The following is a 26855-nucleotide window of genomic DNA, read 5'->3' as shown; positions in this document are numbered from 1 at the left end:
ACTCGGCTTACAACTTCCCAAGTTGTTGGTTTTTCATCTGCAGTTGACAATGTGGGAAGAAATCTCCATTACACTAAAATACTGCCATTTCCATGAAAACTAGCAGCTGGAAAGAGCTGAGAGACTTACATTAGTACTTTTACAATGAGAAATACTGCAATATAAACTTGATAGTAACCTGTTCTGTCTGGCCTGTCAGCTGCCCTAGAAGTACTCATATAATGGCAGAATGATTAGCCCTCACATCAGCCACAGTATGTGCTTTCTCCCAGCTGATTAAGTAGAGGAGAAAGGAGAAGAGCTGAAAACATGAAGCTGTATATGGAAAACTAGAGGAGATTAAGGTATTTAAATTAAGGAGAATTTGAGATTACCAGGAACAAAACAGTAAGAGAAGAGCCTGCACACACTCATACTTTAAGGCAACCTGGCCTGATCTGATCATATGCTCAAACCACAGTGTGATTTCACAGCTTAACACCAGTGTTACACTGGTTCAACAGCTAATGTGGACATACTGTATTCTGGTACTAAAGTAACAGAACAAGGTTTGCTTTTTACCTAGTCTGGGAAAAAGCAACACTGATATAAATGTTTTCTTCAGAACTGATCCAGAGAGGAAAGGGCTGTGCTACTTTGCTGAAGGGGCTATGTTTAAGACAATAAAGCTGTGTTTATGGGTAAGTCCTTTAGGTACCTAAATCAGCATTAGATGTCACTGTACGTATTTAGGTTGGCTTTAAGAGATTATTATTTTACACATTACACAACTAAAGAATTCTACCTAAATTAGAGTGATAAAGTTAATAAGCACAGGTTAATGCTACATATAAGCAAACACAAAGGCTTAGCAGCTGGTTTACTATGTCATCCTTTTGTATCCATCCCAGATCAGGGTATACTGAAAAAAAAATAATACATGGTATCACAATTAAACATAATTAAGTTGATATATCTATAGCACTTCCCTTCACTTTTAGATTTTAATGCTATTATAAAGTTTCACTACTAACAGCCAGGAATCAGAACAGAGTCATCCCTATTTTGCAGAAAATTAAATAGAGATACATTCAGCTGAGCTCTGAAATATCAGCGAAGATCTATCAAGCATGTTGTGCTCCTGAGCAGCACACAAACCAAGTGTTGACATTCACTTGGCAAGTTACATGACCGAGGTTACAGTGAAAGTCTGTACAGAAGGTGGGAACAGAAACAAGACTTTCTGATTCATCCTTTTCCATCTGATGCTGTAAAAAGTAAAATACTGCATCAGACCAACTGATTGTACATTAGAAAACTACAGCAATAACAAAGACTGAAAAATGTTGTAGTTATGATACTGGAGTTGGAATATTTTTGTCCAGCTCTTGGCTCTGCTACAATATTAAGCAACTTATTTAGCTTTTTTCCTCCTCAGCCACTTATCCATAAAACAACAGAGGTTTTTTTTTCCTATCTGTCTGTTCATGGCCCAATGATTTTGGGAAACAATACCTAGCACACTGGACTCTAGAATCAGACGCAATCTTTCATGTCTACCTTAATGCAAACAATCATTATTTATAGTGCATTTTTATCTACAATGTGTTTTAGAATGAATTCAGGACATTTTGCAACCTTTTCCACATTGCAGCTCTATACCAATGAGCTAATGTGGGAAACACATGTCAGTAAAGCATTGAGAACAGACTTAAAAAGTACCTCCTACCTGCACAGGTGTCTCCAGAGTGTAGATATGTTCCCCACGCACGTTGTAGAACTTGACAAGGGCGCTTTTCAACAGAGAACCATTGCTGAGGTCAAACAGCTGGTTTTGCTTTTCCATGCCTGCTACTGCAAGTAGGTCTCCTTGTGTGCACCACTGTACCACCACATCTGAAAGCACAAAGATGGTTTGTAATAATCACTGATCAGAATCAATAGGAACAGCATTTCCAGATTATGCAAAGTAACTTGAACAGATAAAATATGCTCTTGAAAGTTACTGAAGTACTTAGAAACCTAAATCCTTTCACTGAAACAACAGAAAATACACCATAGATGCACTCTGGAGAATGACTCTCCTTACTCGGCACATTGCAAAACATGTGTAAAAACCATTCATTCTTCTCTCTCTGTGGTAAGTCTATAATGTAATCAGTGGTTGCTCCTAAATACCTAAGGACAAGAATTTACTAGAGATGTGGAACTGATGTGGAAGATCCTACATACAGCTTTGCGATAAAAAAGTGGAATCAAGTTAATGTGCAGCTAAATAATCTCCCTAAGAGAGCAGCAAAGAGTATTTGTCTGGAAAGGCCTACAGCGAAAAAAAGCAGAATATCTGGCAATGCCTCATGTTCTCACTATCTGTGAATATTAACTTCTAGCATAACTCAAACTAGAGTTATAACTTAGTGTAACATGAAATTAAAACGACTCGGACTTTTGTCCATAAATACATATGGCCTCCATGTCATATGTTTTCTTTTGCCACCATCATATAAAGATGATTAGCGGTCTGGAACATCTCTGTTACAAGGAGAGGCTGAGGGAGCTGGGCCTGTTTAGTCTAGAGAAGAGAAGACTGAGAGGGGATCTCTTTAATGCATATAAATATCTCAAAGGTGGGTGCCAAGAGGATGGTGCCAGACTCTTTTCAATGGTATCCAGTGACAGGACAAGGAGCAGTGGCCAGAAACTAAAACACAGGAAGTTTCACCTCAACATGAGGAAGAACTTCTTTATGTTGAGGGTGGCAGAGCACTGGAACAGGCTGCCCAGGGACATCCTGGAGTCTCCCTCTCCGGAGATATTCAAAACACACCTGGACGTGTTCCTGTGTTGCCTGCTCTAGGGGACCCTGCCTTGGCAGGGGGATTGGACTGGATTATCTCCAGAGATACCTTCCAACCCCAATAACCCTCTGATTCTGTGATTCTGACTTGTGAAAATCTACTCATCTGCTTAGTAGGGGTTTGCCAGAATCACACAGGGCCTGCTTAGTCTCTCATATACACGGATATGAATATACATATCAGTTACTTCTCTTACAGGCACCTCACGATAAGGAACGCCCACAACTTAATTTGGGGATGATAATTTCAAACCCTTATATCCTCTAGCTCTTTGTCACACTACAAGAGCAGCTCTAAAACTGTATTTTGCATTTCTGCTTGTGTTTCAGAGGCAGATTGGCATGTGCAAAGAATACTGAGCTAGTCTTTAAACCTTTTTACTATTTAAACCAAAGGTGAAAGGCAGCTGTTTTGTGCTGAGACGAAGTGAAGGTAAAGACAAAATTTCTGTGCTCTGGGATGCTCAATCTGCCAAGAATCTTTTGAAGACACTTGTGGGCGAGAAGCTGTCTTCAAATGAAGAAGCAGAAGAGAAATGAGAGTTGGCAGGAAGGATCTCAAAATTGTTTCAAGCTGTCAACTTGTCATTTTCAGGGACTTTTATGTGCAATTTAAAATGGTTTTGTATTATTTCAACTTTCTTATATTTCTCATGGGAATTATGCTTCTATACATATCAGAGGCAAGACGCAAGTTCCTCAAGATAATTTTTCCACAGTTGGCACGGTATGCTTCTTGTTTTCTCTTAGTTTTCAGCCCTCTAAGTAATCTACAATGGGATTTAATTCATCTTTCTCAGAGAGTAAAATGATAAGCAGGCTAAAAATAAATGAAGCAAGCTGATCAACTCCACTTTTGGTAACTGGATTAACTACACAACTACCAAAATGAAAAAACAGTCTCCTTTCGATACATGTCTTCAGGTAAAACTTTCAGCTGATCCCCATACCTAGAGGAAGAGGAGTGATTACTTTGTCCAGCAGTTTTCCCTCTCACAAACTCCTAGAAATAGGCTGCTGCAAAGGCAGCAAAGGGTTGGATGTGGGCTGCAGCATCCTCCCAGGACAGTGTGGCTCTATTGCATGCTTGCACTGCCAACAGGGTCTTCAACAACTATTGAACCTTTATATAAAATAGCTCAACTGATAACTAGGTTCTCAGTATAAGCACAGAGATTAAAAATCAGATGGAGGTTTTGTCTAGAGTAATGGTCTGCAAGTAAATCAGTGGATCAGTCATCCCTCAAAACTATTTACCAACCACTACAGGCATGTGTATCAGGAAATGCTGAAGAGAGAGCATTGCAAATTTGCAATACCTCAGCAGGCAATAGTTATAAATAACAAGTGCAACTAGCAGATGTAGTTCAGCAGTTCTGCAGGTACCAGTGCGCTGAGAATCACTGAGTTAAAAAGCATAAAAAAAGGAAAGGATACATCTGAACAGTTTAGGACCTCCACTAGGACTGACAAAATCACCAGTACTGTTCAAGCTGGACGAAAAGAAGAACTTTTATTTGGGTAATCAAATTATCAAAGTTTTTCTCTATCAATTTCACTGAAATATTCCCAGCAAAACGACAGCTCTGCAAAGCTAGTTGAATGGCAAAAATATATTGTTACTGCTTGAAATAGCTTTATAGTTGACTGCTTTAAAAACATATTGAGTAGCCTTACAATGGCTCATAAAGGTAGGGGTATCTCCTGCACAGACCACAAAGCAATACTTTGAGATTTTAAACACAACCAGAGGAACAAGAACTTGCAGCCAATACTGAAGACCATCCACTCTCAGCAGAACACCAAGTGCCTGGACGGGATGGAGACCCTGAACTGGGTGGTTTTGCACAGTCTTGCAGTAAAATTACAATCACTTGAAACAAAATATGATATGAAGACACAGAAAAACCAGACATCTATATAAAACTATATGTAAATACTTTCCACTGTACAGTGCTTCAAAACAACAGAGTGATATCCCAGTCACCTTTCTCTGCCTCACACACACTCCCAATCCAGCAAGGTGCTGCACATTTTTAGTCTACTGATGAAAACAATGTAGCCCAGTTTATAACTCATAAAAATATTCCTACTCTAGCTTGCACATTAATATTTCTCTACAGGAGGGTGACATAATTAAGGGATCTTTTTTCCACTAGTGAAAGTCAATGGGGAAAGAGAAACAGGACAGACACCCTCGGCAAGAAAGAGCCCTGCAACTCTAAACAGAGAATAAGCCGGGGTTTGCTTCTCTTACTGTTTCCAGTTGAAAGATGGACTAGATGACAACTCAAGACTACTAAGTTTTCCATACTTTAGGCATCCTTTGGGCTGACAAAGTTTTCTCGATCATAGGGTTGCCTCATGATGCTACACTTTGCCACTCGTGCACTTCTTGTGGTGGCACAGATGAAGGAGTGAAAAAGAAACCTCAGAGGTGATTTTTTTTTTTTTACGTCCTAAGTCTACTCTATATAATGGATCACCCAAAAACTATGGGGCTGGTGTTCAAGCAACTTTTCACCAAAAACATCCCACTGCTCCAGAACAGCTAAGAGTCTGCTACAACAGCCTCATTTTCTTTTCATCTAATTTAAAACTAATTTACCTGTGCAGGTGCAAAAACATATTTAAGTTTGTGCCTGTGTGCTGCAGTGAATTAAAATGTCTCTGCAGGCAAAACATGGTAAATTGTACTGAGAGTGTTGGCAAAGTAAGAGAGTTTTTTAATAGGTAAGAATAGTAAAAATTTCAATGTGAGTTAAAGATTTTACATGGAATACTGATCGAACAAACATTCGTGCACATCACTTAGCAAGATGTATAGTAATTAATCAATGGCATTTTCCTTCCCTCAGAATAACTTGCCTCTTGATAGTTAATAATTCTAGCAAGTTTTCAATATTTGTGAGAATCAAAGCAGCATTGCAATTCATACTGGGTTATCAAAAGCATGGAAAACTTTGTGAATTAAACATGCAAAGGTAGTGTTACATAGCAGAGGCATTCACGCAAAAAAGCATAAACACATTAGTACATTCAGCTGGATAACTGCAAACAGATCGATTGCTCTACAAAAATGCCATGAAAACACGATCACAAAAGCATTTTGAAACATTTTCCAAACACAAAAACTCCATCAGCCAAGCGCTGCTCTTCCTCCAGCAGGTGTCACTGCTCGAAACAGCAATAACAGCGGCCGAGTGCTTCAGGGTTAAGGAGAGACAACCACAAAAACATAATCTATGCACACATCACTAAGAATACAAGAAAAACAGAGCATAGGAAGGGGTGAAATGGCTTCTTTTTGTACCTTTCAACCCTGAGCGGATGATAGTAGGAGACAAGTCATCATAATTGTTCATTAAACTGATGTCTCCTGACGTGAAGCTGACAGTAAGCAGTGGCTTGGTGTTCTGCACCGGGACTGGATACGCAGCTGGTCCATCTGCAAAACAAGGCTCTGGAGTGAGTAAAAGGTAAAACAACCAAAAGTAAGTACACCTAGGCTGAAACACACAGTGCTTCAGCCTACCATCATCAGGAGTGGTTGGTTCCTAGTCTCAAACTCCACCTGCTTACTTCTGCAACATCTAAGGGCAAAAGCAAAGCAGGTTCAGCTACTTAAGCTTGTCTGTTTCTGTGACACTCCACTGTTTTTACTTTGTGAATTTTTACTGCAGCATATCCAAGTGATTTATTGCATATACTATTATGTTATATACTGGTGTTTTTCAATCTTTCTCCATTGCCAACTCCCTAAAGTGCCAAAAAGATTGAAAACCAGTGCCTCGGAAGGCTTCCTTGAAACCCAAGCTGAAAACCAGTGTGATGAACAATATAATCACAAATAATTAAAAATTATTTGTTCGACATACTTTCTTCTTGGGCAAGTGCTGGGGACTCCTCCTTAAGTCACATAGAGACATCATAAGAACTTCTAAGAGAACAATCCGACCTTTCACAAATTACTCTATTCTAAACGTTAAGAGCTAGGCAGCAGCATGAAGTTACCTTCCATTCTGTGTAACAGGATCCAATGCACCCAAAGGTCTGATTGAGCCCAAATGGAACATGTGGCTTAAAAACCATTTCTGCAAAGTCTCTGCTCCTCTGGGCTTGTTTTTCACCATTCACTGAAACTCCTTTGTTTAAATACTTCATGACCAATATCACCATCTGTTGCATTTGCTGTTTAACTCTTTCTGTTTACAGTTTCTGAGAGGAGATGCCACTGGTCCCTGATTAAGTGCCTCTCAAGGCCCAGCCAATATCTTTTCAGTAAAAATGGCGGAGCCAGTTTAGAGTAGTATTGCTTCTGACTTGTAAAAAAGCTGATCAGAAAGCATTTTGGAGAAAGATGTCTAGTAATTACCATCTCTGTGTATATATAATTTAAAAAGAAAAACCCAACAAACTTCTAGTCCTTCCTACACATCTGTGTGAGTCAAAGGCTCATCACCTTTGAGAGATTTATGCTGCATCTGCTCTCAAGAAAACACATCATGTTTGGGTAATCATTAAAATAGGCTTGTAGGCTTGTAACGAGTTCACCCACCCCCTGACTGACTCAGAAAAAGCTAACACATTCAGATCATTTAAGTTCTCATCTGTGTATTCTGCAGCTTCACCATCCTCCAACCGGAACCTCAGTATTTAAAAACAAAAACAGCAAAAAACCAATTCAATGTTGTTGTCTGTCTTGTTTTAGAAGCTTGCTATGTTGAAGTTTGTTTCTTTTCTTCTAAGATATCTCACCCAGTACCAAAAGTGAGGAACGAAAGCCAAAATGAAACTCAGTTTTAAAATATGCTAACATTTTACCAGATGATCAGACTATTTCTTTCATTATTTATTCATTGATTATAAACTAATCAACCACATCAACAGAAGTATTAGTATTACTTAAATAAGAAGAATGGGACTGACTGTGCATGGACACTTAGGCCTCATACGTTTTTGCTACTGATGATTTTTACAGTTTAAAACCAAAGCATTTCACCAAATGAGTTGTACTGAGACTTTAGGAGAGGGAAGGATTTCTTCCTGACCCTCAAACTGGCAATCTGCTCTGAAGCACGTGAATTAGTAACTCCAGACAGCTTTAGTCATCCTGCTTCTACCCCACATAATTGCAGGTAATAGCTTCATTTTCGAGCCTTCTATAGTACTTATTGAACTCTTTATGTCAGGACTATCAGAGATGGGACTGAAATAATGAGCCTTACAGAAATCCTACAAAACAGAGATAAAATTACATATATAGTACTTTACACTATGTCTAGTACTGGTGTCTTTTCATGTGAACCTATATAGTAACACATTAACTTCTGTGACTGCACTCTGACTACCTGCATACATATGAACCATTGCAATACCTCATACCTGCTTATCAGTGAAACCTGACATGTCCCTATCTAGTGTTTTTCACTCACCCTCACTGAAAACTTTGAGCTTTGTGCTGTTATCTCATTTGTGCAGAGGCAGAGCAGCACAGATGAGGTACGACCTGCAGCAAGGCTGGTGGCAGAGCTGGGAACAAACCCACTCTCTGCTCTACCAGAGCTTGAAACTGTGCCCATCCTGCTGTTTTTGAACAGCATGAGAACTCCTTGTATTTAAGATGTCTTTGTGAGCACTTGCAAAGCTGAAACAGAAGGACATGCACATAACACTACCTTGTGGTGGGGAATAGTCATCAGAGTCCGTGTCGCTCTCGCTGCTGTCCTCCACCAGGAAGCTGGGGTAGTTCCAGGACATGTTGAGGATGCCATCTGACTCATGAAGGAGCACATGGGCCAGCATTCGGCCGTGACAGTCCATGACGATAACCTGTCCATCAGCAGTGCCAAACAGTACCTGGAAATAACAGAACAGGCCTTAGTCTTGCCAAATGTCAGCCACTGGACCCTCCTTCAAATGCATCTTGTAGTTAACTAGCTATGCTGGAAATTAATTGAAAGCAAAGCAGTCAGGGATGTGAAATGGTGCCAGAATAGGACATTGCAACAAAAGATCTTTGTAAAGAATGAAGTTAAAGCAGCAGAGTCTAGAGCTAAGATGATAAAAATCTGTGCGCAAGTAATCTCTTGTGGTGGGTGCATTTTGTTCACTTTAATATGAGACATTACATTTTATTCAACTTGGCCATTACTACAACTAAAGCGAGCAGGTAGAAGGGCTACCACAGATTCTGCAATATTCTTGGATTATACAGAAACATCTAAAATTGGTGGCAGAAACCAAGGTATGCATCAGTCATAACAGTATCAAAAGAAAAGGCACTGCTGACAAAAGTGAGGTCTTTGCAGAGATTTCAAACAGCTTGTAAGAAATAGAAAACTGAATAAAGACAGGTTATTCAGTTGACAAGCTGAGAGCAGGTGGCAAAACAGAGGCAAAAGCAGTATGATCAGTCCAAGAGGAAGGCAATGTGCTACACATTCAGGAAGACGAAGAAGAGCTTCCACCGACCATTTCAAAAACAAAATGGATAACCTGAGTTTTTTTCTCGCCCCTAAACAACTCCATAGCCATCGTGCACAGACTGAGGTCAGTCTGACTGGAACCTGCAATTTCTTTTTTTACAAGCATTTTCTGTTTCAAGGCTTCAAGCAAGTTAAGATCCTGCATATTTGATGAATTTTAGTAAACCATCAGGAAATAAGGATGAATAAATCTTAAAACTATAAATGCATTAGCCAAGGCCATTGCTGCTATCGTGTAATTCCGTAAGAGGCGAATACATTTTAAAGCAAGTTTAAAGGCACCCATCAATTTGAAATCTGGCCAGCATTAAAAATGCAGCTAAAAGGAAGGCCAATCTTATACTTGCTCTTCAGTATGCCACCTACTTCCAATACTTGTAAATTTAAGTTACTAACAACTATATGCTCAGATCAAAAATTCACCTAGTCTTGTATCTTATCTTTAAGAGTGGTCAAGTGTTTGGTGAAGAAAAAAGAACAGGATGCACTGAGCAGGCATCTCCCCTACACACATATGTAGCTTTCAGCAAAAAATATTCCCTCTTCTTTGATAATTGATAATTTCAGTTGGTAATCTTTAGTTCTTAATACTAAAAGAAATACAGAATAATTGTTCCCTACTTACATTCTCAACATCAGTCACAATTTTATAGACCTCTATTATCTAATCTGCTAGTCATCTCTTTTCCAAGCTGAAGAATCATAGCCTACTTAGGATCTCCCGGTACAGTTGTTGTTCAAAGACTGCAATCACCCTTGCTGTCCTCTGCTGTCAGAGGTCTTCTTTTCCATCTTCCTTCTGAGGTATAGTGTCAGACTTGCAGCATTCAAAGTGTGTATTGTATCAGACTTATACAACAGCACTCTCCTAGGAAGCAATTGTCATGGTTGCACTTTCGGATGTTTCAGAAAGCGAGTGTGGCTTCTTAAGTCTCAGTCAATAAAAAACAGGCACTAAAATTTCTTCAATGATCAATATAATGATCAATTAAGGTTGTAAACTAGAATGGCAATTTAACAAAAGAACTCCAGTGAAGTCATTGAAATCTTAAGAAAAACAATGGAGTTGTTTCACATTATCAAAAGTATTGAAAAATCAGTATCTGGATGCCTTAACTATAATCATTACATGTTATGAATATTTTTGTGTTAAATAGTTGCTGGGTTAAAACAGCAGCTAAAGTTTGCTACAAGCCTCAGATTACTATTCTTAGATATAAAAGCAAGAACTCCAGCTTTGTTCATCTCACACCACTTTCTCTCATGATTCTTTATTCTTCTTTCACTTGTATCATCTCATCTCCTTTCACACTGTTCATTATTTCAACTGTTTTCATGTGTATAATCAGTGCACAGCCACTTTCACTATTTACTTTCAAAACACAGCCACTCTCCTTCAGATCTCTACAAAATAAACTTCTACAAAGTCAAAATCCTACTAGCTTTTCACACCACTTTCATTCTACTCTACAGATTATTTTGTTACCAGTTTCCTAGAAGTTTTATAACTTCAAATACCTAGACAGAGGAGGTGAAACTCTCTATTGTTTCTGACAATAGTAGCAATTTTAGTGCTTCCTAAAATCCGGTAGAATCATTTTATATAATTGGGTACGAATGCTTGCACTCATCACCCAGAGTTCAGTCCCATCTCAATCTAAAGCTAATTCTTTTGAGTAGCTATGCCCCCAAATCATTCAAAATTATGAAGTCCTCAGTAATTTCCAATTCAGATCAGAACAGCTGCATGTCAGCATCTTAATTCTTCACTAGAACCTCAGAGCTCTTTAGCAACCCAGAAATGTCAGAGGGCACTCTTCATCTCTTTAGCCAGGTTGTAGGTTACAAGAAGCAGCTAAGTTTTGGGGTTATTGTAGCAATACAACCTTTAAAATGAAAGCATTTATCAGGCTGATAGCCCTGCTGGCTGAACTCCTGCTGAAGTTGTAAAAATGTCTAATGGTGTTATCATCCATAACATTACTCAAGTTCTAAATGCCACACTTAAGCTACTCATGTCAGATGAATAAAACTCTCTTGACCTTCAGACAAAAGGTTGAGCCACAGAGTATGCCTGAAGGATCTAACAGAGAAATTTAAAAAGTTGCATTTTAGCTGCCTAAATTAATATTTTTTTGGTTATTTGCAGATCTAGGAGGTCAGAGGGAATGCTGGAAAAAGGTAATGAACAAGTAATAGTGTTTTGTTACAAAAGCTAAATGATAATAATAGTAATTAAAAAAACCAAACCCAAGTACTTATTTTGAAGTGGTTCTTTGGCCCCTTGTTCTGCTCTTAACTCATTTCCCTTTCCTTCATCATCATCATCATCATCATGGCTAGGCTTCGCGAACGAAGATTTGGGAAGGCTCTATCCACATTTGCTACAGGCACGTTGGTGGCTTATGAGGCCAATACGTGACAGACATATCCGATTGCATATCCCTTTCCTTCATACTGTTCATTATTTCAACTGATTTTACATGCATTACCACTTGTAGAATTGCATTTGTAGAATACGCATAATCTGATAACCAAATACCTAAAATCACCCAATACATTCAAAGTGTGAGTCAGTACCACAACAAAAATACACTATGTCTTTACAAAACATATCAAATGTAACAAAGCCCATGCTACAGTGAAGCTGTAGCTGATTAAAGGTCACACAAACGCAGGGCTCCTGTAATGCCTACATGTTGCATGTTTTGAAGGAAAAACTGTGGTAAACAGCATTAGGACAGTTTTCTAAGTCTACCAAGAGCTGAAAGTTTGGTTCAGTTCTGAAACACACATGTCCCAGTTCTCCATGAAATCCAAGCTTGGGGTGATTCCTATCTATTATAACAAATCTGAATCACCCTTCTCTTAAGTCTGCTGACCTCTTAAGTCTCTGGAATAAGTTTCATAATCTAGTTTTGGTAAATTAAAAGATTTTTCATCTAAAGACTTTTAAGCTATCATCCATGAAACTTATCATTCAAGACTGCAATCCCCTTAAATGACCCAAGATATCAAAAACTCTTCAATAAACAGTCTGAAATATACCAATTTCTGAAAGACATATGGTAAGCAAAAGATGGGGTATTCTGCTATGAAGTATTTATCTCATGAGGAGATGACAATTAGAATAGCCAAGAAGCTACAAAATTAATTTCAAGAGGAACAACTTGAATCTGTTTGGTGACTTTGCTACATATGGATCTGTTGTGCTGAACTGTCACTGTTCCTGTAAGATCTGTCGTGATGCATCTGGACCAGACAGAGTACTAGCAGAAAATGGTTTGACAGCACAGAGATCAACAAAGCTACAATGGATTGGCCAAAGACCTAGTGTTCAGCTCAGGAGGCCCACCACTTCGTAAGAGAAGTATAATTTTCCAACAGTGATGTTCTTTTTGCATTTTGTTGCTATTTAATTTGGTTTAATGTGAGTAAATTGAACTCATCAACAGTAAGAATACTCAAGCTTTATGTTAATTTGAATATACCAACATTAGAGAAGGGGGAGATCCTGCCATCTCACCATATCTGATTATATGCAGTACCTGAGGAAATTAAGTTGTTATGATTTTAGCCTTAAGCCTATGAAACTGTCCTGACTTAAATCTGCAGAGAACCTAGCCATGGTCCATTCCTGCATCTTTGCCTGTCCTCATTGTCAAAGAAGCTTTCCAGAACTGCAGTCACTTTGACTCTTATAATAAGCAAGGATAATCCAATCCCAGTAATAATGTATTAAATGACTTGATGTATATATGCGGGATAAAAGAAAAAATTGTTTCCAGTCTCAGGTTTTGGTTGTTCAAACTGAACAGTCAATACTGTTACAGAAAGATATTGATAAAACAAGATGCCTCTCTTTATGACATTTAGTACTAACAGTAAAGGTTTCTAATGTTGCTGGTTAAACAAAACTCCCAGGAAATCTGATCAATACATTTTCAGAACTTGGGCTGTCATTCTGCATAAGGGAAACAATCGAGCCTTTGACTGAAGGCAAAGTATTAGAAGCTGGATTTGCTATTGCTAGTGGAAGAAATACAAAGCCTCTCGAGGCTACTTTAGGGTAGCACTTCTAAAGTGAGGGGTTCCAGTATCGTGATGCTAGAATGTGGTAAAAAGAACATGTATCTGCTTTACTTCTGTCGGCCTAGGATTTTCAAAAGATCCCCTCTGACTTTTTACAATGAACATAAATCTGACAACTCACAAAAGCAAAACAACTTGCAGACTTCACTAATTAAAACAGAATTTAGTAAACTCCATCCTAGTACAATTTCATTGTTTAAAACCTCAAATTTCCCCATAAAGACAGAACTTGCCTTGTAGGACTATACAAGGTACATAACAGATTGCCTTTAAATTCCTGGATACAATGAAATGTTCTGAAAACTAATGTCATCTGTCATGAAACTTCAAGTGCTCTAATCTTCCCTCAGCTATGGCTAAGTTGTCAATAACTCCATTGAGCAACTTCTCAAGTTATGGATCTTCCTTCTCCCATAAGACAGTTGGCAGCTGGAAGGACAAAGTGGCCACACAAAGTTTTTCCAGAAAGCAAATGATCACATTAGAAAAGCAAAGACTTAGATATGTCCTAGAAGATGTTTACTGGGACACTCCAGCACACTGAGCTTTACTGGACAGGAAATAATCATTCTACAGCCCTACAGTATTACAAAAAACTGTATTTAACCTGTAAATGTTGGTATCCCACAATAGTAAACATTTTAAATAGCAGTATTTTAAAATTAAGAAACAATTTAAAACAGGGTATGACATAAAGGTAAACCCACTGTCTCCATTTTTAAAGTGGAAATTGACTCCTCAGTCTTCCCCTTTATGGATTGATTCCTGGCCAGTTCTTCTCCCTGCCCTGCTAATCCATCCAAACATAGTAAGTACAGTATGTATTGTTATAATTTGCTGGGGTTTCTATACCTGCCAAATCCTTCATGCACAGGATGAAGGAGACTATGAGACTAAGCCAAAGCACAGTATTTCTGTCAGGAAATCCTAAGGAGTGGGCTACTTGCATTGGAATGTGTTGACTTTTCAGAACTAAATACATAATTTCTGCTTTTTTTTTGTAGACATTACTTTTACTGACACATGCAAAGACGTCTGTGAGACTAGTGAATCATGACCTCCCTCTGGAAGAAACATCCTACTTAGGTCTTTTCAGACAAGTTTACAGTTGTTTCGTTATTCCATGTTCAGTTTTTGCTTTAACCAGTTGTGAGGTGCAGATGTAAACCTTATTTATACATCTCTTGAATGTTCCTAAACCCTTTTCTAAATGTATTGCAGCAAAATAGTGTTGCCTTTCAAGACTTAGGACACAGACAAGATGATTTCTGCTAGCAGCTATATTGTTCTTATTCAAGATCTTTCATAATATTTGGATGTACCAGTCAGACAGAGGGACTTGCTGCATTTCAAACTACCCTGTTCTAGGATTCTCTTTTAATTTCCTCAGCCTCAGTTACGAGTCTCTGTAACAGTGAAGTAGTAGCTCAAGGCAGAAACCTCATCAGCATCTTGTGACCAAGTAAATCACAAATGACCTCACAAAACCTCTAGATTTTTGGGTTTTAACATTCTCCAGGGTTAACTTCTAAAGTTTGAAGAATTCCTCTTGCACCCACCCAATTTGCAAACCTTGCACTTCAGCATTTTGTTTTACTCTCTGCCTCTGTGTGTGCCTGTTTGGCACACACATCTGCTGAAACCTTGGTACCATCAAACCAGGTAGTACGAATGCTGCCATTAACAACTTGCTCTGCACAGCTCTGCATTTGCAGCTGCCTTCTTCAGTGTTCTGCTTCACTGACACTCCCTTTTTCAAAATTTAGACCTGTCTTAATTTTTTTTTCCATCAGCCTCCTCCCTTACTTCCCCCCATAGGAAAAGTAGGCATTGTACCTCAGAAACTACATTCTGCAAAAATGCTAATAAAGCCAACTGCATTTGCACTGTCAGAAGATGCTGAGCAGTTCAAGAAAGCTGAATTAGTTCTGTTTGCCCTGATTTAGTCATCTGGACAAACATTAGTATTTATGATAGGAAAAGCCTTCAGAGTTGTCACCATAATGGCATCATACTAATAGAGATAAATCTATTTTGCTGATTCAAAATTAACTGAACTATAAAGTGATTAATACACAAAATGATTTATCAGCCTTCTATTTATGCAGGTAGGCCTAGTAACATAGGAAATACTAGGAAAATTATTGCCTTTAATTATTTTCATTCATTAGCCTAATGAAAGAATGCTGGTCTTGCAAAGGCTTAGTTACCGCATTTTGCATTTATAGTATTAGCATTTTCCATTCCTTGAGCTCTTCTTGTTTACCACTTCTCCATCACAAAGCAAGAGACAGTGCAGCAGTTGCTTCTTAGAATACATTACAAAGTGAAAGTTTGTTTTGCCTCAGTGTGATATTTTTGGTTTTCCTTTTTTTTACCTCAAAATGCAGAGAGAAAGAAAGAAGCAGAGTGAGGGAGACAGCTGGTCTCCTGCTGCATGCTTTTTATTTCCATTAAAAATTCAGTCACTGTAAAGCGGTTTCTTGAACTGACACAAAAAGAGACATCACCACAATTCACACACAAGCTCAGAGGGAAAGCACTAGGTTTTCTTTGACTGCCTTTATGTCCAAAAAAAACTGAGAAGAGTTTTTGTTTCCTCAGACATGGGGAATTACCAGCTCCACACATGGATGGTACACCCAGGATCATTCAGCTAACTGCATATATACACATAGCAGTGAAATTCTCATTTGAGGCCATTAATGCTTTCAAAAGCAGCACTGGTTTAGTTACCTACTTTCAGGCTTGTTCATTCTCTCTTTTACAGAGTCCATAGGGTGTAGATAACTATTACAAAAACCTATTACAAAATGAGAAAACAAAGTAAATCCACTGGAGATCTTGGTGACAAATCCATTTAAAAAATAAGAAATATTAAAACCTGGAGATTCAAACTGCACTGGCTTTATTTCTCTCTAAAATAGTATAACATAGCTGAATGACTGTAAATGAGATACAGCCTTGAATGCCAGTTCAGGAGTCAAAAATGTAAGTATTCTTAAAACCAGGATCTCAAGCCATACAACTACTGTGGACGTGTGGGGATAGAAGCAATTGTCCAGGTAGAGATAATGTTATTTGAAAGCATTCTGCCAAATCACAGAATGACTGATTATTATATGTCTCTGTAATTTTATCTGGACCAATTCTGACCTGTGTATTCTAGGAATACACATTTCTATATTCTTTATTGACTCCTGAAATATTTTTCAAGGAAGCATCCTATTGCAATTACATTTTTAATTGAAAAGAGTTGTCCTCTACTGTATTAACAACATGCCTTAGTTTACTTAAGATGTGGACAAGAGTTGTACTTTTTTCAAAGGTGTATCATGTTCCAAATCACATTTGAAGTAGCATGCAAAATGAACAAAAAACCAACAGCTGAACACCTAAAGAACATCTTCTGTGGCAATTTACTCAGACAGGACTCTGAGCCTGGACCACTGAGCTCCCACAGCAGAAGTAGTCTGGAATGCTCTTTAAGCAGCACTGTTTTCTGATTTCTAACTAAACTCTGAAAGGAAAGTGCACACATGTCTATGAAAACACACATTTTTCATATATATCCAATTATATATAGCAACAAAAACAACATTTGGTGGGAAAATGCAATTAGTTTTACCAACAACTACTCAATCAGGCAAAGAAGTCAACTGATAATCTTGGCAGTTTCCCGCATTATTTCCAAGCCAGGTTTTAGTTATTTCCTGAAAGATATGTTGACTGCTGAAGCCAAAATCTCCTTCAGAGCTTTAGAAGTCTGAGAGCTTCTGCTGGGGTTTTGTGGTTTTTTGTCCTAATTGAAAACGGTATTACTTAGAAAAAAGGATGGCACTCTTGACCAGTGAAAATGCAATACAAAGCAGTTCAGAAGCAATGTCCTTGCTGTTTTGAATTTCATCATATAAAATCAAGAAGCCTCTGGAAGTTAGTCCCCTAACTTCTGCACTCTCCTTCTAGATCTTAGGTGCTGGCAGAGAGCGGTAACTCAGCATGGTCAGGAAATACATTGAATGGCTGAGGTCAAGTGTAACTGAGTCAACACGGAATCAGGCTGAGTAATAAACTGTTACTGAATGAGGCTCTGAAGAAGAATGACTATTTTTCTCAAACCAAGGAAAGCAGGGAAGGATTAATCTCTTTTCTGTTGATGCAGTCACCAACAATCCCTCAGTGTCTGAACACTGACAAGAAACTGGCTCCTGGACAAAGCAGAGAGCTCAAGTTGAATCCATGCAGGATGAAACATTGATAGGAAAGGTTTTGGAGAATAAAGAGATGCTGCTCCCACTTCCCACTGGCATACAATCTTTTTTTGTCAAATCGATGGAAAGACTACATGATATCACCTTCCAAAAATAACACCTTTCATCTCCCATTTACTATGAAACTTGGCCTTTCTCTCCCAGACAAGACCTAGTGCAAAAATCTGCAAGTATCTTCCTCCAGATTCAGTCACTGTAATCCTCCTCTCCTGCACCAAGGTTTCAGACTATTCGCAGGCTTGAAGACATCTGACCCAAGTTCAAGACCCCATTTGGCTCCTGGTCTTCTTATTAACTTCTAAAAAATTGATGGATAAGTGATGATAAAGTTCACATCAACCATGCTGCCAGCTACATTTCTTTTGAACCGAAAAGAGCACAAAGCTCTGGATGAACCAAAGGGATCCTGGGGCCGAAGCATTCTCCGCCAAGTGGCTTTGGCAATGGAATAATGGACTGTTTCTGAAAAATGCTGTAAAACCTTGACAGTTTGGAGAGTTTTTCCTCTGTAAGAATTCCACTTTCACTCACATGCCCTCTTCTGACCAGTTCAAAATCTGAACACAGCAATTTTCCTACCTTACATATGACTTCTCCTTAGAAAGAGAGCACCTTCCCACAGAAGGTTTCATTTTTTCCCTGCAGTGCCTAAAAAGCAGCATAGTTATATGCTGCTCCCCTGCAGAGGTCTGCTGCAAAACCTCATTCTTACTATTTGCCCCACAGCTGAGCATAGCACAGAGCTTTTGAAAAAGACAAGTTCAAGTAAGCACTCCCTGTCCTAAATGTATTGAAGACTTCAGGCTACATAAGCAAAATCTTTCTGTACAAGTGCCAGCAAGGTGAGAGGAGAGGCAAACAACTTCTTTCTTCCTGACGCTTCCCACACATCGACTGGTTGTGTTTCTATTTGCGCTCATCTTTACTTTGCTGACTCAAACACTGATGCTTCAAAAATGTTAAACAGCACTGGGTAGAAAAAAGCTAAGTGGACACATTAACTGAATAGCACAAGTCTTCAGCTCTCCCTCCATCTCTAGTTTGTCACTGCCATCGACATCCTTGTGTTGATGCCATGTCACTGCCATCGACGTGCAGAGCTTAACAAACTCCAGATTCCAGTCAACTAAAATAGCAATATTGTGACCTGAGTGTCATAGGGAAATATTTCCAAGGTACACTGTTAAGGGTGATCTGTACAGCCTAGTACACTGTGCATCCAAAGGGATGTAGAAATCCATTCAGCCAATCGCTTTTTGCAGAAACAAACATCAAATACCCTGTCTACAATGATGAGCAAAACATTAAAACAGTTGTATTACTCCTTTCAGGCAGAGTCATTAGGGGGAAAATTTCCTTGCAAGACTCATCTGAAACAGTGTTGACATGAAACACTGCAGGAGCTACTGAGAAAACATGAGCCATGATGCCATCAGCCCATAAACATCCCCCATGTTACAGCCCTCATGACTAGAACAAACAGCACCATCTTGTTAGCTCTCTCAGTGCCTTGCCTCCACAGGCTGGATGAAGAGCATCAAGGGAAAGATTAGGCAAGGCACAGATGAAGTGAGTGGGAAGAAGAAAGCACACTGAAGCATCACCTTATTGCTCTGTTCCTTCAATTACCCGCTCAATAAATGTGCAGTACAGACTAGGGTTTCTGGTAGGAAAAATCTTGTCTGGAATAAACTCGCAGAGAGATGCCACAGCTCCTGAAACTGTAGATGAGCTCTGGAGGCTCCAAAGAGAACATCCTTGTTGTCTACCCTCACCAAAACTCAAGGCAAACCCTATAAAGTCCTCATCTGAGTACCGAAATTTGCAGTGTAGCTGCTCATTGCAGTGAGAAAAGGAGAGTGCAACTAAAAAAAGGTACAGTGCACCAAGCTATCTAACTCTTCTCCTTCCTTCTTTTTGGAAGCTGTATTCTCAGCAGAATGATGCATGCAAACCTACTCTGAGACAAAAACGCAAAGGAAAGACAATGCTAATACAACCATGCACTGATAGCAGAAAAAAGCAGGGAAGAAAAGAGAAATCCATAATTTAGGAAATAGCTGCATAATGCAGCTTGAAAACAACATAATAAAAAGAGATGGGAGAAAGAAAGGCAAAATAGCACTTAAAATTCACATTACTTTTTCACACAAAATCTGTCACTATTATGTACCATCATAAAAATCAAGTCCCCAAGCAAAGAGCAAAACCAAAGTGCTACTGAATTCCAGCATGTATAAATACATACAACAAGAATACAAAGTCTCCCCAAAAACATTTAAACCTTTTAAGTATAGATAAAACACCCACATATTTTGTCTGTGAGAGGCTGCAGTAGTATAGTAAACATTCATAGGCTCCTTAGCACAAGCAAGCAGAAATCATTAATTTTAATAGCAAGTTTGCCACAAAGGTTTGAAATGCTTCTAAAATCAGCCCAAAATATTAAAGACAGTTAAGCTGTGGTAGGTTTTGTTTATCTGTTTGTTTTATTTACCAAACAGATTTATCTTGAAAGAGAACTGAACTTGCCTTCCCCTGCATTTTCCTCTTTTTACACTTTAATGCTGCTGCTCAATTATGCAGCATGCAAAGTGAAAATCTTTATACATGATTTAACCATTGTCTGCAGTCCTTGTGGCTTGAATAAACTGCCTACTTAATTAATGACACTTCTTCAATGCTATAAAAAGCCTCTAGCCATTTTCCCCAGTAATCTGAGTAATTCATCCATCAATGAAAATAAGACTTTCAGTTCTTTGTCAAAGTCTGTATCTTATGGTGCAATTCTGAGCGGCCCTAGTCATTGTAAACATGTATGTGTGATCATTTGATAGTCTCTACATCCAGAACTGATGGGAGAAAAGATATATCTTTGTATGTTAAAACACAAAAATATAGTTATTCACCAGCATTTTAAAGGCTCAATTATGTGAACCAGTAAAAATCCTTAATAGGGACAAGAAATATTCTAATAAAGACCAAAATAATTGCTTACACTTTCAAATTGTACAGGTTGTAACCTTTTTCATTTTGTCCTTCCTTCTCTTCATTCATAATAATTAAGGTAAACAGCTACCTTCCCTGTACTGCCCCAGCTGCCTGTTTTTAGCTCCCTTTCATCATTCTGTTAACTCACTAAAAGGTGTCTTCAAGATTTTTTTCCACACAGCTAGATGTCTGAGAATAATTAAACTTGATCAGTGTGACTACCACAATAGCAATGACTGCCTGAATAAGATGTGTGCTACAGCACCTGAATAAAATCAAAGAAGTAGGGTGCACAAACTCCTCATTCCAAAGTAAACGTAGGTGAGAAGATGACAGCAGGGCCCAAACAGATACAATATTTTCAAACACAAAGTCCTTAGTTGTAAGCTGTGTTCTGGAAGCTAGGTAAGGCTGCTACCCCTCCTCCCAGCTTAGGAGCTGTTCAGAACATTTCCCTGAAAAGGTAGTAGCAAATGCAAGTTCACAGATGAAAATGGGAGGTCCAAAAGCAGACTCTACTAAAGTCATACCAAAATCAAGAAGCCTGAGAGACAAGCTCATGAAACACCCAGTGCCACCAGTAACCATTTGACAGCGTTTCTCGTTAATCAGTTCCTACCTCCTATGAGAACTGTGGCTACCACATGGCAGCCTCTTGGCAAAGCACAGCACTGATACTATTTAGGGACACGTAGGGCACCACTAGCTGTACTAGCACACAGATCCCACCCAGCAACACTGCTGGACCCAGAAATAACAAGCATCCCCTTCTTCATGTGAAGATCCGTTCTGACTCCTGGGCTCCACCCTGAAGCACTGCAGGCAAGGGGAAGGAGGTGAAGCTTGCCCCTGCCTCCTGCTTGTCACTGAAAAAAGATGCTGAAGCGTCTGTTGTTGCCATGGGAATAGAGATGGCGAGCACTGGGAGCAGGAGTACCAGCATAGAAACTGCCTTCCTGCACAGCTACTGCTGTTGTTTTTTTTAAAAAACAACATACAGAGCTCCCACACCCTGCGTTTTGAGACAAAGCTGTTCATCTACTACTGGTCTCATTGTTTCCTTCCAGTGCATTGTAAGACCCTTCAGTGCACAAGGTATCTCATCCTAATGCAGTGCTGCTTTTCTGTTTCACCAAGAGCATAATTTTGTCTCACTAGAAACAGGAGCGGCTGAATCTTGAGGCCTGTACTTACACATTCTTAGCACTACTGCATGTTGCATTGCAATGAGGCCACATACAACAGTGTTCCCAGCAGGATGCAAATCAAATTAGCTAACTGCTTGTATACCTGTTTTCAAAGAAAACGGGAGGAAAAGCTGACAAAGTTCACACATACCTGTAGTCTGTCACATCCTAGCCACAGCAAATACTGGCCAGTCCCCGAATTTCCACAAGTTAAAGCTTACAGCTGGAAAAGGGGAGGGGGGAGAAATAGAAATAGGCACTTACAGCTGTGGGAAAAGTCTAATAATTTATACTAGCAGAGATGCAAGGAATAAATATGGATTACTAGCACCTCTTGGGATAACCTTGAATTAAAATATATTAATTTTCATCACAGCCTTCCTCTATTGGAGAGTGATTTCCTTCTGGTTCCCTTCTCACACACAGAAACAGCAACAGAAACAACCCCAGGGAAGTCCAAGAAGTTACACTACACTGCTATAAGCAAAATGATAATTAGACCCCTCTACAGTTCTTAGTTCTCTGACACTGTGTCTTTCTCCATCATGAAGAGAGATAATTTTTTTAATGGGTAAAATCTGTGAGGAGAGGGACAATGTGTCCCAAAGGCGGCAGAAGTTGATAGATTAAAAAATGTCACTAGGAGCTGAGCAAACACAAAGGAAGGGAGATGAAGCACTGGAAAGATGTTTCATATAACTTGTGGGCTTAGGAAAAATCCTCAATTACTTACTGACATTGCTTCTATAATTATAAATAAACCCTTTGACTAGACAAAAGTCAAGTTTTTCTCACTGAGAAGTCATTCAATCTGCTTGGTATGTACACTCCCTCTTCGCAAAACAAGTGTGGTATGACACCACAGAACTGTCTCAACACAGGGTAGAGCATCTTCATTTCAAACATACTTTCTGTCCTTACATGATCCTAGGTGAGCCTTCTCACCAGAAATATTCCACATGACTCCTACAGTCTCTTGTAGCCCTTAAAAACAGTGAAAAGAAGGTCTCACTCCTAAGTAATTCTATCCATCCAAGTTTAATCCAAGCATGGCACTCTGCTTGAGATACAGATGACCCAGGCTTGTAAAGTCTTCCTTTTGCATATCCCCAAGAGGCCAGTAGGGTTCTGCCTTGTCCAGGTGGCTGCTCTAGTTATAATGTACAGGAGAAAATGCCTAAATAAGCAGGACTACAGACATACAATGAAGTGAGAAAATTAACTTCTAGTCCTCTACAATAAACATGCAGAATCACAATCAAAAGGCCTATGTATTGAATTAGTTGAAGAAGGCCACAGCTCAAAGTCCAGACTCAAGATCTGGGTGTGAACCACAGCAGAAATCTGCCAATGACCTTAATGAGAAATTCATCTGAGACATATGATGCTGAGAAAAAGCACTGCAGTCATCTATATGACTCACAGTAAGTTTGACCCCAAAAGACAAGGAGAAATCCTGAAAAAAACAGTCACAAGAATGATACCACTCTCTTCCTAAAAGAAAACGCAGAACAGTTTCATCTAGTATTAATAAAATCAGCCAATAACTTAATCAGGGCAGAGTACCTAACAAATAGGTTAAAAGATACAATTATATCAATTTCAGTAGGACTGTACTTCATCCTGGTCGCCTCTACTGCTCTCATTCTATCTCCGTGCTTTCAAAAGACTTGAGAAAGCATTAACTATGGAGTTTCATATATGGGTGACATTAGCCACTGCCTCACAGGTGCTTTTCTTCAAGCCTGTGTCAACACCAAGGACACAAACCCAGAGGCCACACACACTCTGACAAACAAGACGATGGTTGGCAATACTGCAGAATCCAACCACTTCTTGCCTCCAACAGAAAGATGGTGGTAGGAAATTATCCTACTCTTGTAGAGCTGACACAGAGCTGTAGTGAGGAGTGACAGAGGTGACAGTCTGCTGGTGCTGAATAGACAGATAGGAGAAAAGATGGAGGAGATAGCAGAAAAGAGGAGGATGCGTGCAGAAGGGAGTGAAGGAGAAAGTTAAGAGAACTGAAGGGTGAGGTGAACAGACATACTATATTAAGCAATTTTTTATCAGGACAATGGAAAATTGATACTGAACAATACAATCCCCTTGGAAATGTAACTTTCAAAGATAATTGTGTTAAACTCATGGGACCATGGAGTGTAATGTTTTCCAAGAACACATTCATTAGCAACCCTCACGGCACCAGAGCGGTGACAAAAAGAACAACAGGAAAATATAAATTTAAATGTTGACATTTATCTTTCACTCACTCTACTGACGAATAGACTACATTAAGCAATAGGGAAGATGCTGGAGCTATTCTAGACCAGAGTGATATTTTGTTCTCATTTGCACAGATACAAATCAGGAGAGAAATTAGGTAAAGAAATAAGCTAGTAAGGGTATTCATTTCCATACGCACTTATTTGTGTGTAACAGATGCAATGTCCTTCCCTCTAGTTTGCTATTTTTAGTTTGAACTGAGCATAGTCTCTTGCCTAGTACCTCTGTGATTCATATCTCTTTGTGCCTCCAGAGACAAATACTTCTAAATATATTTTAGAAGATCACTTCTTTCCACCAGCTCTGGCGAACAGTAAAAAGATCCATCATCACTTAACATGAAAGCCCCTGCAAACCACATAGTTGGGAGAACTGTGCAGAGCAATATCAAGCTTGTGGCTGGTTTGAGTGTCTATTTTCAGTGAGTTTGTCAGCAGTAGAGTCTATAAGTCAAGCAAGTGATTTTCACATAGCTGGAATTAGCCATTATGTTCGAAAGCATTTATCTGGATGCTAAACAAGTGTTTGTTTCCTGGAATAACCACTTATGGAGCATCCAGATTAGAAAGTACAAACATATTGGCTAAATTGAATTAAAGGCAGTCAGCCACTCCAAATTAAACACTCAAATGAAGATACTTCCAAATACAGCAGCAATAACTGAGCATCACACAAATGGGGTAGCCTCACACTCAAAACACAGGACTGAGAGCTATTAGATCTACTTCTGCTGCTTGTCTCTTCCTCTTGATCTCAAGTAAATTATTCATTGTCAAGATTTACATTTCCCCAGATTCAAAAAGAGGCAGTTAGACACACTGGCTTTAAAAAGCAATGTTGCAATAATTAATTCATTATTCTTTGCAGAGCCCTCTAAAATTATTAGATGCTGCTGCAGAAATGCATATTATTAGTGCTATTATATTCCACTAGAAATTCCCAAAATAACTCTATCTTGGATGAATTTATAGTATTCTAAATTTAGTGGTACCTTGAGTCTTGAACCAGTATCTTTTCATGGAGGTGTAAAATGAAGGGAGGAAAACAATCCAGCTGTGATCATAATAGAGTTACTCTTTGCACTATTCTATGCCCATCATTTCTTTCAGCACTGTATTATACACACATACACAGCCATAATGACAGCAAGCATGTGGAGGGGAAGACCAATCCAGTAAGCTCAGTAGTAAATGGCAAGGTGCCATTGTAAATTCAGTGGCCTAGCTCAAGCCACGCTATAAATGGTGATGGGTCCAATATCACATAATTCTTTAGAAAATAGTAAAGACAATTTTTTTAAACTGGCTTTTTCAACGTTTAGCAAGATTTGAACTCAATGGTTGGAAAAATGGCCTTCTTTTAAATTATGTTGTTTGCATAACGTTGAGACATCTCTTCGACACTCAGTTAATTGGGTCCATTTGCTTATATGAAGGCAAAACATAACTATATCTGCAGCTGGAACTGCTTTTGCTGCAAGTGCAGACTGGACAGATCTACACGAAAATGACCAGTCAGATGTTTAATAGTCCAGGCTGTACCTCTGCTCAAATGCATTTTCAAGACACCTGTACCAACAAATTAAAGGTACAATTACAGATTCCTGTCTCAAACAACTGAATAAGATTGTGTGTGAATCAGAGTGAAAAGTGATGATAGGTAACTTGGTACATTTTCATATTTGCCTAATGAGAACAACAGGATGAATTAAATTTTCTTTATTGGGGGGAGTAGCAATTTCGAGGGAAACTGATCTTACCAAGTGACCATTTTACTTAACAACGTTTTAAAAGGTGTAGTCTATAACATATCAATGCAACCCAATTGACACCTCTAAATGCCCCATTCATTACCTGTTGGTCATCTGGAGTCCATATTCCACAGGTGATCTGACTCTCCAAGTTTATTTCTGAAGACCAGTGTCTTTGTCCACTGACTGAACCGACCAGCACAAATCCATCTCTATAGGAGATAAGTGCTTGAGTCCCATCATGGCTCCATGTAAAGTCGCTTACCTTGACATATCAAAGACAAGAAAACAGATATATGGGCCATGTAGGAATATTTTGTTGTTTTAATAAAAGGCAACACTGCACAGAACGAGACAGGGCACCTATTAACCCAGTTGTAGCACTGTCATGCCTATTAGAGAAAGCAACTGTGCTTTTGGGACAATTCTTGCATGTTCTCTTCAACAAAGAAATGTTTCATTTTCTCCTGTGCTTTTTGAAAGGTATAAAGCATCATCGATTGTCCTCTTCATTTTGCCTCTCAGGATGTGATCACTCTCAACTGCAGAGAAAACATGCATACCAACCTGTGCCCCACGATCATTCACCAGCTCCACAGACCATCTGCCTTCGTATTGTATCCAAACAAATATTCCTCCATCTGCATCACAGGTTGCTAATTTCTGGAATGGTTCGTTCCATCTCACCAGCACAACCTTAAAAGATTGCAAACAAATACAGCATTACCAAAACTGCATGTTGTGCTAACAGCTATTTAACAAGAACTGGTTAAACAATACTGCCAAATAAACATCATCGCATTTACATCCTAAAGATGTACAAAATAGCAATTTTCAGCACAGCATTAGGCGTCTCTCAAGAACAGCTGGAATTGTTTTTTCATGGTTGTCAGGAAACGCACAATCTCTCATCGTCAGACCTTTTTGGAAGGCACTGCACGCTTCCAATAAAAT

The 26855-nt window shown here is 39.0% G+C and overlaps 1 protein-coding gene across 6 annotated transcripts in view; it reads right to left on the bottom strand.

The window, feature by feature from the left end:
- TULP4 (TUB like protein 4) overlaps positions 1 to 26855 on the bottom strand; it is a 155911-nt gene that overhangs the window by 30737 nt on the left and 98319 nt on the right. For all 6 annotated transcript variants that reach the window (XM_064649241.1, XM_064649242.1, XM_064649243.1 and 3 more), the window contains 5 exons: positions 26469 to 26597; positions 26005 to 26166; positions 8515 to 8695; positions 6150 to 6284; positions 1709 to 1875 (listed from right to left, as the gene is read on the bottom strand). In XM_064649241.1, coding sequence (XP_064505311.1) covers positions 1709 to 1875; positions 6150 to 6284; positions 8515 to 8695; positions 26005 to 26166; positions 26469 to 26597 — 774 coding nt within the window. The remainder of the gene's footprint in view (positions 1 to 1708; positions 1876 to 6149; positions 6285 to 8514; positions 8696 to 26004; positions 26167 to 26468; positions 26598 to 26855) is intronic.

This window comes from Pseudopipra pipra, chromosome 3, assembly GCF_036250125.1.
Source record: "Pseudopipra pipra isolate bDixPip1 chromosome 3, bDixPip1.hap1, whole genome shotgun sequence".
Lineage (NCBI taxonomy): Eukaryota > Metazoa > Chordata > Aves > Passeriformes > Pipridae > Pseudopipra > Pseudopipra pipra.
The sequence above is the reverse complement of the archived record's forward strand: the minus strand, read 5'-3'. Positions and strand labels throughout refer to the sequence as shown.